The sequence below is a fragment of the Topomyia yanbarensis genome, chromosome 2 (assembly GCF_030247195.1).
Source record: "Topomyia yanbarensis strain Yona2022 chromosome 2, ASM3024719v1, whole genome shotgun sequence".
Classification (NCBI taxonomy): Eukaryota; Metazoa; Arthropoda; class Insecta; order Diptera; family Culicidae; genus Topomyia; species Topomyia yanbarensis.
The window spans coordinates 96,351,360-96,368,486 of NC_080671.1; the positions used below are offsets into that span (position 1 = coordinate 96,351,360).

Sequence of the window (17,127 nt, forward strand, 5' to 3'; positions counted from 1 at the left end):
CGTATTTGGATATTGTATGCGATCGAAGATTCCCTTTCTTTTTTGCACATAGAATCCAACGATACGTTGGAGATGAGCATCCAGCATGTAGCAGTTGGACATGAGCCGAGACCATATACATTCCTCTGAACCAAGGTTTCGTTGATACCTTCGGGATAATGGAATGCAGCCATCGTCCTAACTCTCCATTGCTTCAAAATGTCTATCAACTTTCTAGCGTCCTCTGACGAGATATTGAAAAACTCATTACAGAAGATTAGTCTTTCGTATGTGTCACCTTCTAAGGCGCCCGCCATAGCTACAGAGTCCGCTTTTTCATTACCTGGGATAGAGCAATGTGAGGGAACCCAAACTAAGGTAAATGTAAGGTAGTCTTCAGAAAATATGGAATGTGCTGACTAGGTTTCATTAAACGGAGAGTTATCCGAGACAATAAAGTAATGATCGGTGGGCAAAGTATCAATGACCCCAAGGGTATACTGAATAGCAGCAAGTTCTGCGACGTAAGCTGAAGCAGGATCATTGACTTTGAATGAGGCGGTGAGGTTTTGATCGAATATACCGAAGCCAGTGGAGCCGTCGAGGTTTGACCCATCGGTGTAAAATATCTTGTTACAGTCGACTTCTCGAAATTTACTATGAAAGATGCCTGGGATCAATTGCGGATTCTAGAGCCTTATTATTAGTTTTGTGTTTCAAATCGCTCCCGAGGTAGTAGACTGTAGCCAGTTTTGGATAGTAAAAGAGTTTTCCTAACACAACTTTTAGGATATTTTTAAAACTCATACAATTTGCAGTCAAAAATACAATTTTCTTTTTGAATATCAAAATGCTCCTAGTAAAAAATTTCTGAAATGTAGTAGTTCTCGAGATATTTTAAATTTTATTTTAACACAATTATTTTATTTTATTACCAACTTTTCAAAAGTTTTCGCAAAAGGCCCATAAAATTACCTACAACTTTCCCTTTGACATCAAGGCGATATTGTAAAGCGTTTGAGAGCTATGCGAAAACAATTTTTTTGTAATATTTGTTTATGTTGCGTAACTTATGTATTCTACAAATGAGGGATTCCATGGAAAACCAGCTGACCGCAAAATATAACCATCGTTGATTCAAACGAAACTTTGCAGTTGTGTTCGGTTTATGAATCTTCATGATTTTCTCTGCCAATTGCAATATGTTGATACAAGAGAATTTTTCCAAAAGAGCGTAGACGTTTCTGCGTGCAATATATTCATATTTTTTTGTTCAATTGCCGTATTTTGCACAGTAAAACTATCTGAGAACGAGTTCTTGCGAAAATACAACTTTTATTACTTAATGTTTTTTTCGTAAATTACATAGTTTCTGAGTTATCAGTGAATGAAAAATATTCAATTTTATAAAATTTATCAAATTAAGAAACTTTACCAGATTTATAAAAATATTTTATAAAGTTCATAAACTCTTGAACTTGAAAAAAAAATTATATTCCGCCAAAGCAAAAAAATCGTCAGCAGTTTTTAGTTAAAGAATGCGGAGAAATTGAAGGAACTAAAATTTTAGTTGTAAAACTGATACGCATTCTTCAAATGATAGAAGCAAATATTTTTTTAAAAGTCACCCTGGAAACAATTATGGCATTTATAATTATATTCAGAAGATTGTGTAAAAATGAAGTTCGAAGTATTTTACGAGATATTTAAATTATGGACCATTAGTGTAAATTTGACTTTTTTTAAGTTTACAATTGTAATATCTCAGTATTTTGATATCCACTTCCAGATTTTTACACAATCTTATAAACATGATAATTATTATTTAAAGAAAATCAAAAGTGAAACAAAATTGTTACAACTTCTAAAACAAATCAATTTGTTTCTAATAATTGCAGATTTCATAAGTTATGTAACAATTTTTTTTGTAATTTTTCCGTAAGCTCATTTGAAAACTTTTTTATTTATTTTTTTTTTCATATACCGAATCATTACCGAATTATCAGTGATTGAAAATTGTTCAATTTTATAAACTTCAAAAGTTCAAAAACTAATAACTTCAAAAAAAGATATTCATAATTTTAGCTAAAGAATGCAAGAAAATTTTATGCTAACAGATAGCAGATGACATCAATGTTCTTAAATATTAGGGATGTTTTTGACTCAGTTTCAATTTATTTGTAACGAGAAGGTGACGATCGATTTTGTCCAAACGAAACGAATCGGTCTGAAAAGGACTAAAGGCTCATATCTAAAATAAACCTCTACACAAAAACTTTTACTCGAATGACATTGACAAATGTCGTATCAATTCCGACAAGCTATGGCAATTGTAGATTACGGAGTGATCTCTTATACAGCACCTAAAGCTATTGACTGCAAAATACCTTGGAAAATTTGTTTACTTGGCTCTCTACATACTACGTCACTTTTTGACGTACTCTCCCTTCCCCATATGCCACAAAATGTAACAGTTTGTTTAAACACACTTAACCAGACCTCATCTACCACCAGCGAAAAAAATCAAATTGGTCTAGCGCTGAAAACCGGGAACAGAATGGGCCACTAAGGCAAATCAATTTGATACCCATTTGCGGGTCGTTATCATCGTTGCAAGAATCGTCTGAATGGCTCATGATGAACCTTTTCTGCCTACTGTTACACTTCTCTGTACGCTCATCAAAATGAATCACAAATTTTTACCCAACCCAGCTAGCCGGAAATAGTCCTATCTGGCTATCTTCTTCCCATCTCCAACGGATACGATGTTTTGAATGGCTCTCGGCAGGAGAGCACAAACTGGGGCAAAAACTGCGCTTCCTTCTTTCGGTAATACACGCCTTTACACTGTAGCATATCCGAGTAAACGATGCTATTATGAGTCTGAAATGGTTTTCCAATAAAAACTTGATGACTAAGCTGTTGAAAATGTTGTAATCACAGTTTGAAAAGGACGTATACATAAACCGAAGGCAAGAGTGAAATATTTGTTCAAACAAGCAATGTCAGCTAGTTCTGAAGATGACTTTTGAACATTGAATGAAAAAAACTTTCGATTATAAGATAAACGACAATGATGGAATTTACCAACTAGTATAAAACCTAGAAAAACGCAACTGATTGATGCAAACTGCAAAAGTTTCAGCTTGTTATGATCGGAGATGCCTCGGATCCATAAACCACCTGCATTATATCAATAGGAAAAGTTATCACCTCATAAAATAACGCCATTCTTTTTAAACACTATGTCTATAGAGAGCACTTCTTCGCTCACAACTTTCTCTTAAGCAATAAAAACGTCCGCTCTGCTCGGGATTGCAGAATTTTAAATGCGGAAAACTTGTCAAAGTTTCTGTGCTTCTAGTGGTTTGTCCATTCTCCGTCGCTGGTCCAGTTTTGCAACGAAACGAGCTAAGCGCATCAATTGCCATTTCGCAACAAAAAAACTTTCCCCCCACAACAAACGCCCGGCTGCTGTTCGCCGCGGCATGGCATTTCATTGTCTGAAACTGATAGCTTATATCCTTTCTTCATTTTTTTTTGGTTTCCTTTCAGATATCCTAAGCCAGGCACGAAGAATCCCACCATCACGCTGAAAGTGGCCGACTTGGCGGATCCCAAGAGCATACGAACCCGGGAACTGACGCCACCGCCGATCCTGTTGAATCAGTAAGTGAAAAAACTGTTGGAACGCTTTTCCATTTTGCCGTCCTTTCTTTCGCTGCACTTAACCTCTTACACGGTCGGATTTTCCGAGAGCAAAAGACTCAAAGCTCCCAGAGGTGATTTGGAGGTAGTTTTTCAGGATTTAACACATTGGATGACGGTGATTGTTGTTTGCAACGTTTTGTGCCGTGTCGCAATCTTTGATCACTTCTGAGCGATTAAATTCGTCTGTACTGCGAAGGAAGGTGGTGCCTACACCTCAGTGGTGTGTTGTAAAGAGTTCAACCATAAAAATCCTATTCTATAATCTGGAAGGTGAATGTTGAATCACCGCCACAGGCAGGACCGGCGGAACACGTGGGTAGGGGGGGAATTACCCACTCGAAAGTTTGGAACAAACCAAAACCTGAGATTAACCATGAATGTGTCTCGCATACAAAATGCGTGCGTCTTAAATTATGGATGTAAAACAATTTCTCACCTCTTTATTCAGATACAAATTTCTTTTATTTACAATTTAAATTTCTTGGAAATATAGGATAATAATGAGGATTTGTTTAAAATTTGGATTTATTTTTCATATTTATAATAAGGGGAATACATTTTGACACATCTGCATCTTAAAACAAGTAGTTCAGATCGATATACAAAATATAGGGTAAGGTGGGGCAAATCCGACAGTTGGGTAAATCCGACAGTTGGGTAAACCCGACCTCTCTCTGTTATCGAAAATCGGAAGAACTGCGCGAACTAATATCAATGTTGTCTCGTAGAGCATCGAAAATAATCACAATGGTGGCATGACAGCATTTTGTTAGTCTACATTGAGATGCTCAAACGACAATCAGTGTGTTTTTACAACTTTTGATTTGATTTGATTAGATTTCGTTGACTACAGGATATTTCTGCTTGTTAAAGCTATTATACAAAAAATGTAAGTAGATTTAAATTCTTTGATTAAAATCCTACAAAGTGCATAAATGAGTTTGGTCCCACTTTTTCATATATTTTTTTAATTGCATCGTAATGAAAAATGACGCGGTGGGGTAAATCCGACCGCTTTTTTTGCTAAGAAAATATTTATTTATCAAATTGAAATATATTTTTATTATTTTTAGCACAATGGTAATGTACTTTTTTACGCAATAGTTCATAATTACAAACGAAAGACACAAAAACGTGATGAATATAGTATTCGTCGAGCAATTTCTCCAATGCAAATAGGAATATCTTTACGTGCTACTGCTCGTGAAATTCCAATATTGACATTGAATTCGATTTTCTTCATGTAACAATTCAATAACATTGATTTATCATTATTTTCGTAAAACGCTTATATCTCAAAACTTACCGATGATATGAATGAATGTTATATATAGAAAGTTGCTTTGAAGTTCAACCTTTAATTTGGTATATAAAACGACTTGATCCGATGTAAAATGAGCATTTTACAGCCAAAACCATTTACTAGGTCGGATTTGCCCCACCTTACCCTAATAATGCAATTTTATTCAGACTAGCATGTAGTAATAAATATTTTCAAAGAATAGATATACAATTTGTCATTTTTAAAATGTTTATTTGATTAAAAATTGAAGCAAAGAGAAACGCTAGTAGGCTGTTTATAAGAAAGACAAAAGACACACACACACAAGAGGGATTAATTCCAACATCAGCAGCAAAGACCGTATCAAGGAAAGTGAAGAGAGGGTGGACAGGGAAAAAAGAAAGTAAACTTGCAGCTTTTTGGCAAACGGAAGATCACTGTCAGGACATGATGAACAGGATCACCGACTGGCCTCCTTGGATCCACTGGGAACAGTTGGAATCATATTTCCAGGCAGCTGTCAGCATGTTAATATAAAGAGAAGAGATAACTAAATTTGGATATCTAACGTGTTTAAATATATGTAAATGAGAGACATATAGGAGCGATCGAGGATAGTCACTTGACTGTAACGAGGCTGAAGAGATTCGTTTAACGGAGATCTGGCGCTAGAACACTAGGCGCAAGACCAGACAACATGACCCCAATACGCCGGAGATGCGCATTCAACGTACAATGATTGGATATGACCCGAGATATTACCCGAAGGAAGTCACGACCTTCATCCATCCCCTTTAAACCAAGGTTTGTTAATACCGTTGGGATTCCTAAACCACCCTACGAAATTTGCCAAGTTTCAAGCTCTTTGAAGCTACACGATCGTTCATAAATATTACCTTCTAATACCTAAGTGCACGCCTTCTCATTAGAACTCAAACTAATATTTGTATTTGGTAGGTAATCTGGTACGTTTGTTCAGACAAAGCAGTCAAGAACTCCCCATTTCCTAAGAAAAAACAAGAAGTGCTTTCCATGCTTCATCAAACGGAGAGCCTCCTTGGAACTGTACCGATGCCGTTGATAGGTTAATATATAAACCATATAAGTTTTTTGGGGAGAATGTTTGCAGCACAGTCTCTTTTCTGATCTCCATCGCCGTTACTGTCATAATAATTAGTATAGAAGCTAAGCATACTAATGCATCATCTGATAAACGTTACGGTGATATGCGCACTACAATGCTTAGCGCGAGCATCTTTGCTGTCAGATAAATTTGTGTCTATAAAGAACAATCATTACGTTTATGCAGTCCGCCGAAAAAGGATTCTTGGTTCCGTGTATTCCGATCAAAGGTCGAATCGTGTACACAACGTAGGGTCTAGCCACCGAACGAAACATTGTTTTTCTCGTTAATCCGTCGACGAACCGGTGCCAATAACCGCGTTTTTCAGCTTCATCAAGTTTTTCATTTGTGTTTCTAACATCGCGTATATTCGCAAAAAATTCGGGCAACCCGACATCCAGAAAGTTCCGTAAGGCTTTTGCGCTTAGGGTTGCCACCTCTTGAGAGGCTTTGACCCGGAGATTTTCACTGACCTGAGGGGTAGTGTATTTAGAGTGGAACTAGACAGAAATTGGAATCAAAACGATTGCTCGGCATTTTGGAGCACTTTAATCGCTTTTTATTACTATGTTAAAGTAAAGCTGTAATTTAATCTGGTGTAGTATTTAATTTCCCCGAATACAAAAGCATCTGCTACTTTTGCTGTAGAGGACAAGTCGAGCGAGCATTGCTCTCCTCCACATTCATCACCAGAGGTCGCAACAAAGGGGCAAAACTCACCTCTCTAGCCAACAGTGCAGGAGTCACAACAACACCGGAAGAACTCGTTTGATGTTGACCTAGCCAGTTGGATCAGAACAAATCTGCCATACCTTGGTGCAGCTGGTAATAAGCACCACTAACAGTTAATTGATTTGGTAAAATTGCAGCAAAATAACTTTTTTACACCATTTTGAGCGATTTAGTGGGATGCAACATTTCAATTGTAGCAAATAGTGAAATATTACTTTCCTTAATTTGTAGTAAATTTGATTTGTTTTTCATTTTCATTTCTTTGTGAAAAAAATCAGAAATATTTGGTTAACTTATCTTTGCCATCTTGAAACAAAGGGTTAGTCTGGCAAAATAAATCTGGACCAGAGTAATAGTTAACTTAAAAAATAAATCCTACATAGTGTATTCTCGGCACTGGCGAATCATGATAAAATTGTGGAAGATCTACGTCGGAAGTTTACTAGGTTTTACATAATGCAAATGCATTGTGTAAAACCTAGGAAAATAATAGGACTGACGCACTTACGTCGGTTTTGCAACAGCACCCATCAAGGGACATTCTCAGGCCTTTACGAGGAAGCTTAGGAGAGGAAATGATTCTGCTCTATCGAATATTAATAGACACCAGGCCCGTGCGCAAGGCGAGGGTTTTAGGGGTTCAAACCCCTCCCTTGAGGGTTTTGAATTAGTTTTAAAAATTTATTAACTTCCTGTTCAGGGATGAAATTATATAGTGAGCCGTGTCATTCGAGTTCGATCACTCTTGAAACAAGTCGTTGAAAAAACCAAGGAAGAAACCCCACGAAGGTGGCTGGAAAGGGATGTAAGTTATGTTGGTCGGCATCTCTAGGCCGGTTCACATTTCGGCTTGTTTCGATATAAGTACTAGTTGTGAGTAGATCAGCTACACAGCAAATGTCGGTCAGCGGGCTAGCAACGGGATCTAAGGATAAAGCATGATGTCAAAGAAAATCGAGATATCGTTATCTGCAGAAATTTTACAGCCGATGATCTCTCCGTCGGAGTGACTGACAGCTAAATGACTCGCGAAAATGATTATCGGTATCGGCAGAAATACCGCCGCCGAGAAATTCTCAGCAGCAGCTATCAAATGAATAGGAACGAGTAGCACCAAGAAGGATAAGGGACTGGGAAGGTGGTTGTAAAGAGATGTAAATCATTATGGTCGACACCTCCGGATCGGTTCGTGTTTCAACAGGTGACGATATTTGCAGCAGACAAGAGCAGGTTAAATATACCGAGAAGGTTGGACAGTAAGCAAGAAAAAGCATCATTGGAAAAAACATGAACGATTAACACAAAATAAAAGAGCTAGAGCACGGCTTACATATACTAGGCTAGCTCGTTAGAGTGTAAACATTTGACGAGAGCGCGTCATAGAAATCGTCGGCGAAAACAATTACATGAAATTCATATATTGTTAGCAGCAAACAATATATGAATTTCATGTAATTGTTTTGAATGATCGGCACCTGGTAAATCAAAAGGAAGCTATGCGGATGTCCAAAACCTTTGCTATGATCAGAAAATTATGGTGGGATATGTTTTCTATGGCATGCATCCAAATTCCCGATTTACGCTAATAATCACATAGATGCACTGACTGTGTCTAGTGTAATTATGACATAATTTACGTCAAAAATCCATTGCACACTATTTTTCCCACCGTAAGAGCTCAAATATTGTCAATTAACAACTTTCGAGAAATCCGTTTGTTTATCTCAACGATTTCTCTGACGTCACCGAAAACTGTCAATTCGCGGAATAGCAAGCCTCCTTTCTGTGAGCCGTGAGCTAGAGTACAATCCCCACTGAAGTTGTGCGTACTCAGAAAAAATTCGTTCATAAATTCATGGAAAAATGATCGCTATTTCATGAACGATTCACGAAAACAGTTAAATAAGGTATAACCTTATTTAACGAATATCAGTTTTGTTGATCAAATTTGGTTTGGAATGATTTTGAGTTTGGAACTAATATAAAATTGAAGCTGATTCAAAATTTCTCAACAAGTAAAATATTTCGAAGAGGTCTGGACCCCCAAGCCGCTGAGGATGACTGAACATATTAGTAGGTCGAAACGTCCGGTAAAATGCAGTTTGTTTTAATTTTCACCGAAAAAAATCGATGACTGTCCATACCAAATTTGCTAGCGGTGATGAAAACAAAGCAACAAGTAATATATAATCATGAATTAGTTCACGAGGATCGAATGGATTCATGAATAAAATTTCGAGTTTCGTGAAATAGAGCACGAGAGAATATCCACAATGTTTTGATTTTCCGAACTATCTATGATCATAAAGTTGTGAACTAGTTCACGTACAGAAAATCGTTTTGGTAATGACAAGGAAACCGTGATTGAATTTCACAACACAAAAACTAATATTTCCGCTAATAAAAGCGTTATGAGGGCGTTACTGAAGCGAAATTGAACATAATTATAAAACACATGATTTTTGTTCATAGTACGTTTTCGTAACGAAAAAATGTGAATATTCTAGAATTCATGGTACTCTATGCAAGATTTTAGGAACAATGTTTTTCAGTGTAACAGTGGCCCCGGATGGATGAGGATGGCAAGATACACGAGGTTTAAGTTTAGTCAGTAAGATTAACTACTTCAAACCAATCAGACACTACCACCAACCAATTCCATTTCTTCTTGATTTGCCCAATTTGTTGAGCTGAGTCGATTGGTACACAATACTCGGCCTTCCAGTTCTCACAAAAATCTTCAAAGTTTAACCTTTCTTTTATGAGAAACGTAGAAAAATCAAAATCCTCCCCATGAGCATTTTCTGCGCACGGGCCTGATAGACACATTAGAAGATATTCCCACAATGGGACTGTTAGAATCTTGCCGTGGTCGGTGGCGTAGCCTTTTTTGGCATTTCCTCTCGGAGCGTTCCTCAAATGAATGCTTCAGTTTTTCCCCGTATAATTTATATGTGGAATATGTCGACAGTTCATGAGGAGCCTCTTCACAGAAGAAAAACTTTTCAGAATTCTCTCCACATTTTCCACACCGTGCCTTGTTTCTACAATGGGTAACTCTATGGCCCCATTGTTTGCAACGACGCGCGGTGCAAAAAAGCGAACAGGTAGACCAGCTCCGTTCAAAAAACATAGTTTGGAAGCACAGATCTGGCGAAAGGCTGAACGCAATTGGTTGCATACTGACTGACTAAAGCGACTGGTAGGATCCAACCCCATATTTCGTAATTAAAGCCCCTTTCAGAGACTATCAATCTCTACTTCCCGGGCAGGCACGTAGACAAAATACTTCTTCGAACATGTCCAAGTGTTTTTTAGTTAAATCACGCAATATATAGATGATGCTAAATGGCTTATTTTTGGTCCGGAAGTAGACCATCTAGGGGCCGGTTCCTATCAAAAAGGATTTTTTTGCCATCAAAGCCGATTAAACCTAGAAGGATGTTGGTCGACGGAGCTACCTTTCCATTAGTCTACACCAGGCATTGCATGTATCATTCATATGAGTTAATGACTCCGAATAAATTCTCACTGCGACAATAAAAACTCACATTTTCAAACGAAAAATTATTGGCACTCACATAACTTCTCCGAATAAATGCGACGCATTAATTCTCCGGAGAAAAAAAAACCGCGGGAGATTGAGCGAATGAGTTTATCGCGGTATATTTTTAGCGCTCTCAGCCTTACTACCGCTATTTCAAACCACGAAAAAACAAGTCTGTCATTCTTTGTCGCTTTTCTTAGAAATGAAGTGTATATTTTGAAACTTTTATTGATTTCCAAGAAAATAACATATTAAAACCTTCTCCGGTGAGAAGGAAAAAATTAGATAAATTTTATCGAGAAAATTATTCTCACGCTATTTGTGTAGACCAAGAATTTTGCGACTCATCTTATCTCGGAAAAGTTGGACATCGGATAAGCTTCTTCTCGCGTGAGTGAGTGAGAATTACAATGCCTGGTGCACACTATCATGCGGGCTTCAGTACCCACCAAAGAAGGTTCTATCGCAGGGAAGGGAAATTTAAAAGAAAGGAGTAATTGGGATTTAGCTGTACAAATGTTCCATGTAGTATCAGTAATCAACAAACATGTTTTCGCTGAGCCGTCGGTTATACAGACCGTTAACAAAGAGTGTTTTCAAATTGCCATCAGCTATTATCAGGGAATTTTCACTTACACACGCCATGCCTTAACTTTCGTCAGTACGGGTAGAAATCATTCCGAAACTCTGGAAAAAAAAAACTGTTCCGCCGGCCCTGGCCACAGGTATTGGAAGCTGTGGCGGTGACCACGAAACTGTCGGGAATATGTGATATTGTGATGGCATCATCACAGTTCCTCGATGACGAAGTGGTTAACGCACCCAACTAAAGACTGGGAGATCGCAGGTTCGGTTCCTGCTTGAGGACATATCTTTCCTCAGTGTCTCCAATAGAAAGGTGTATTTTCATCGTTTCTTCATTCTCACCGTCCCGGTCATTCTTTCTTTGTCTGTTTTCCAGTGGACACGTGCCTAAAAATCTCTGAGGAAAAAACAAGACTCACGTCAAAACATGGAATGTATAAAGCAACATTGCTTAATTTCTAATGATTTGGTGCCATGAAAAGAGTTAATCATATTAAATTTAACCCAGCCATCTTGGTTTTTTTATAATGGTTGCGAACATTAATTTTCAGTCTGAGCCAATTTTCAGTAGCTTATTAATTTTATTGAAGTAGCGCTGTACTGCAAGACAAAACACGTATGTAGATTTCTGAATTGAATCGCATTAGTATGCAACCGGCTTTTTCCCATCTCTATCCACAAACATCGCCCATTTTATCAACCGAACTTTTGTTTATTGCGGATACGATCCATGAAAATTTATTTATCCCATTTTATTGGTCTTGTTATGTTCACAATTAACAAATATAGTTATACTGCACTCGTACCTATAAATTTATGTTAACCACACTATCTGTTTCCATCTTTGCAGGGAACACTACTTCACTAGTGCAGCCTGGGTATCGCAAACCGAGGTCAGTGTTGTATGGATGAACCGACCGCAGAATCTATCGGTGGTGACACTGTGCAAAAGTCCGATGTGGTACTGTCAGGAGGTAATTAAGCATGCGGTAGAATAGAATCTGTAGAATCTGTGGCAGCTCTAAATATCTGAAAACATATCATAGCCACTAGCGTCTTGTCCTCATCTTCGGCTTATTTCTGTCTTAGAATGAATGTACATCAATTTTTGAAAATATTTGATTATATTTTGTCAGATCTTTGAAACTTATACTCGAAAGAAAATTAAGACAGGATTTGATTTTAAATTTGTTTAATATATACAAATCAATCTCAGCTTATTGTGATTCTTTTGTCATAGGAAACAAGCTTATCCTCGAAGCCTCATTTCATCCCCAGCTCTGTTTGCTCGTACACCTTTATACCACATGTCATCAACCATTACCAGTGTTTTCTCCCTCTCTCTCGATAACGATCTAAAATCATTGTCACCTACCTGCAACCCGGAATAAGCACAATTTTCATTCTAGCACATCCTGCCGGGATAGAGCATTTGTTTTTTTGTTGCTGCAGTTATCGAAACACAAAAGAAAACCCGAAAGCCTACCGTCTATCCGAATTCAGTACCAAAACACAACCTCCATCTCCTTCTTCCGAACGAAACAAAATACTCTGTGCTTTCAGTTGTGAAATTGAAACAATAAATCTTCATTTTCGCACCAGCAAACGACAGAATCATTTGAACCGAGCTCCCTACAACAATAGGCAGCACAGGTCGGATGGCGGACCACACCACCTTAACTTTGGCCTTTTTCAAGTACCCACAGCATCATTTGGAGGAGCAAAACCGAAAAAAAAATCTTGCTCCTGTACTGTCTGTGTACGTTGTATTCGAGTGTGCACAGAAAGTTTCTATGGGAGGAAATTGGTGGTAGTTTTCGAGCAACAATGGGAAAACCAGACGTGCAAAATGGAACCGTCAGGCACCAGTTCGGAAGTTCTTCTTACTGAAGAAATAGGCCATTCCCAACATGAATAACGATGAATGGCATTGGATTCAATTATAGCGCTTGAATTGGGACTGATGTCGCGTTCCATTGAAATTTAATGCGACATGTACGAGAAAGGTCACTGGGCGTGAATGCCCACGTGTAGGTACGATTGAGTTTCTTTGACCGAATAGAACAATCGGAAGAACGGGTTATTTTTCAGTGTAAAGGAAAAGACGGCTTTTCTTGTCCTGTTTCCAACTTTACACTTACCAATTTCAATTTTTAATCTCTCTATACTTAACCCTAGAACGTTGCACTTGCGTTTTCCACCCTAGAACGTTGCACTGGGTGCAATGTACCCCACGCTTTGATCGCAATTTTCGCAGGTAAAAATGCAAACAAAAGAAATGTATAGTACGTAATTTTCTTCGTTTTTTAATTGCGAAAGCAGCTGTGTAAATGAAAGTATGGAATTTATTGAATCAATGATACATAAATTGGTTTGAACAAAAAAACCGATTTAATCCACCTATCAGTGAGATGAGACATTTCTTACATATATCACTGTTGTATTATTCATTAGTTTGCCGAACACACGCAAAGTTGGCAAGCAACTAGATGTGAGTTAAGCACAGTTTCGAGTCCTGCACGAATAACACTTCGAATAAACTGAATAAATTAGGGCAAAATAACAAAGCAAATAAAAATTTAAAATAATAATGAAGCAAAACAAATAAAAAAAATTATTCATAAAATGGATAGAATGAATAATCTAAATCAAATTAATGAAATAAATTAAATTTGCTCAAAGGAAAATTAGACAATATTAAAAAACCTGTTTTAATCCACCTAGCAGTGCAATTGTGCCTTTCTCTTTTCTCTAAACTATGGCACGGAGGCTGTTTATGTTCAACATAATTGTGGAAATGTCCATTACATTCTTAGTACACTTTGCACTTATGCACAATGGCTTGCCAGCCACGAACTTGATGAGCTACGTGTCGACGGTGAAACACTTGAAACAAACAAATATCATACTTCATTAGCCTAATCAGCATTAGATCAATGTTATCTGCTTGCTAACTCATTTTGTCATGCGGGGCTGGGTGTGTGAGGAGGGCGAAAGTCCCATGAATGTGCCAAAATCCCCAGCATAAATTGTGCTTTGTGATATAGTGGTAGTTCAAAGATGATGGGGTTGAAAGGGAGGGGTATGAGGGCTGAGGGGCGATTTGAGGGGATTTTTAAGGGAGGGGAGTGCACAGTAAAGGGAGGGGGGTGTAACCCCTCTCCGTAAAGCATCAAAAACGCCCCTGTTAAAATCCAGAAACCTTAGGCGAAACAAAAAAAAATAGGGATTAGGTTGACGTTTTTCAGAGCGATTGCATAACCTTTCTATATGAGAAAGGCAAAAATGTGCAAAATCCAAAAAGTGAATCGTCGTCAAATTATTTTTCGAGTTTGCATCAAATCTCGACGTTTCATGCACCTTGAAGACATTTAGCATCAAAAATAAAAATGCTATTTTTAATTTTTCCTTTAGCCTATATGAGAAATTTCTGTGTGGCCGCACTCTGAAACCCGTAATTCCGGAACCAGAATTCCGATAGATCCAAAATTCAATAGCAACCGATGGGAAGGTTGCACCTTTCATTTGAGACAAAGTTTGGGCAAATCGGTTCAGCCATCTCTGAGAAAAATGAGTGACACTATTTGACACATACGCACATATATACTCACACATACACATATACAGACACACACACAGACACACACACATACAGATTTTTTCCAATCTCGACGAACTGAGTCGAATATGACACTCAGCCCTCCGGGGCGGGATTAGGTTGACGTTTTTCAGAGTGATTGCATAACCTTTCTATATGAGAAAGGCAAAAATGATGGAATTGAGAGAGTAAATTAAATTGTTTCAAGCTAACAAACTGTCATCCAACAAAAAAAACTGAGTAAACCGAATTAATAAAATGAAGACACTGAATAAAATATATGAACTTGCAAAAATTAACAATTTAATAAAATGATTAAAATAAATTAAATAAATAATATGAATAAAACCAAAAAAAAATGAATTAGTAAGATAAATAATATGAATAATACGGATAAAATTAACCTTTTCATGCCTAATATTTTTCTAGCACATGGTACCAAAACCGCTTTTCTTCAAATTGTTAGAGTGAAGAAACACAAAAAACCTGTTTTGATCAAGATAGATGCATATCTAGCTGTGTGAGAAGCTGGTCAATTTTTGCATACCGACCCTCCTGCATAGTTTTCAATTCGGCAGAAAAGATAACCGAAAGCAGTCTACATTGATACAATTTATCAATTTTCAACAATATTTGAAGACAACGATATATCAAAATATAATTTTGCACCGATAACTGAAAATGTCTCTGACAGTACTGCTCCAGTGAAATCCAATCTGAACAATTGCAATAACTTCAGTTCTACGGATATTTCTTGTAACTATTAGCGCTCAAATAAACGGTGATAGTGACAATTATTAGTTTTACTTTTTGCCTTTCTCCTATAGAACGGTTATGCAATCACTCTGAACATCGTCAACTTAATCCCGGCCCGGAGGGCCGTCTGTCATTCCATTCGACTCAGTTCGTCGAACTCGGCAAATGTCTGTGCATGTGGACGTATGTGTGTGTGCGTATGTAAAAATAAGCACATCGGTTACTCAGGAATGGCTGAACCGTTTTTTCAAACTTAGTCTCAAATGAAAGGTACAACGTTCCCATAGGTGCTATTGAATTTCATTAGATTCCGACATCCGGTTCCGGAGTTACGGGTTGAAGAGTGCGGACACACCGCAAATTCAAATTTTTGCCTTTCTCCTATAGAAAGGTTATGCACAGGTTATGAATCACTCTGAACATCGTCAACTTAATCCTTTTTTGGACTTGTAAAGGTTTTCTGTATTTTAACAGGGGTGTAATTTGGGGAATACGATTCAGATGTAATAGACATTTCCACCATTATAATAAACATACCCAGCCATGGAATCATAGTTTGGATAAATGAAAAAGGCACAATTGCACCACTAGATGGATTAAAACGGGTTTTTGTGAGGAAATCTTGTCTAACCCCAAAGTTATAGCTCTTTGAAAACGTTGTTGTTCATAAATAACTGGGTATGCAGAGGGTTAATAAAATCAATAAAATGAATTGAATGAATAATATAAACAAAATGACTAAAGTGATAAAATTAATAAAAATGTTTTCTTTCTATATAATTTATCATTTTTTAGTTTTGTTTGCTTTTAGACAATAGAATGATTGAAATGAAAAAAATCAGCGATTTTAAAAATAGAATTAATAGAATATTTTAAATTGTGTCTAATTAATGTTCTAGATGAACTGAATGAAATGATTGACTAAAGAAAATTAGTCAGATTATTAAAATGAATAAAATGTGTGAACCCGAAAAATAATAAAAAAAAATTGTATAACACGAAAAAAATAAACAAAATAAATTAATTGAATGATACGAATAAGCTGCATGAGACAATAAACTGATTGGAATACATACAAAGAATGAAATAAATACAATAGATAAAATGAGGTCAAATAAACAAAATGAATAAAACGAATACTAAATGAAAAAATTAAAATGAAATGATCATATATTTAAAATAAGTTAAATATTTGAATGATTTGGAAAAATGAGTATTATTTTCAGGAAATAGTTAATTAATTATTAAATTAATTTACAAAATATTTTCGGAATCGAATTCATTGTGTGTTTTCATACTTCGATAATCAAAATCGGTTTAGTTTTGCTCCTAAAACACCCGTATAGCAATACTCTGTACGTAACGATCTCATTTTTAGTTAGTAGAAATTGGTAAGCGAGGAATAAAAATACAAAATGTTTAATATCTCTGCCGTTCATGAACGGATTTTGACAATTTATAGCTTGTTCGAAAGGTATTTACACAAGCTTTCTAATTATTGCATAGCCTATACGATTGCACAAATCGTGGGTGTCTGTACAATATTCAACTAATATTTAACAAGATATATACCATACCGTGTCGCAATAAAAAACATTTGGGATTAACGTTTTTTCTTCATATTGGAAAAGCATCAAAGTGTACACCTGGCCACGTCCTTACAATCGTCGAGAAAGGGAAGGAACGTTAGTTCAACATCAACTTGCGAAAATGCAGGGAACCTATACTACTTTCATAGATGTTTCAGGAATAAGAGTTTAGGTTAGTAGGACAGGTTATTTATGAGGAGCATATTCAACAACACTTCAGTGCAA

General features: G+C 36.8%; 1 protein-coding gene across 1 annotated transcript in view; it reads left to right on the top strand.

Moving 5' to 3' along the window:
• Nucleotides 1–17,127, top strand: part of LOC131678889 (inactive dipeptidyl peptidase 10) — a 565,731-nt gene that overhangs the window by 485,767 nt on the left and 62,837 nt on the right. The window contains exons 9-10 of the mRNA XM_058959306.1: nucleotides 3,535–3,648; nucleotides 11,810–11,933. Coding sequence (XP_058815289.1) covers nucleotides 3,535–3,648; nucleotides 11,810–11,933 — 238 coding nt within the window. The remainder of the gene's footprint in view (nucleotides 1–3,534; nucleotides 3,649–11,809; nucleotides 11,934–17,127) is intronic.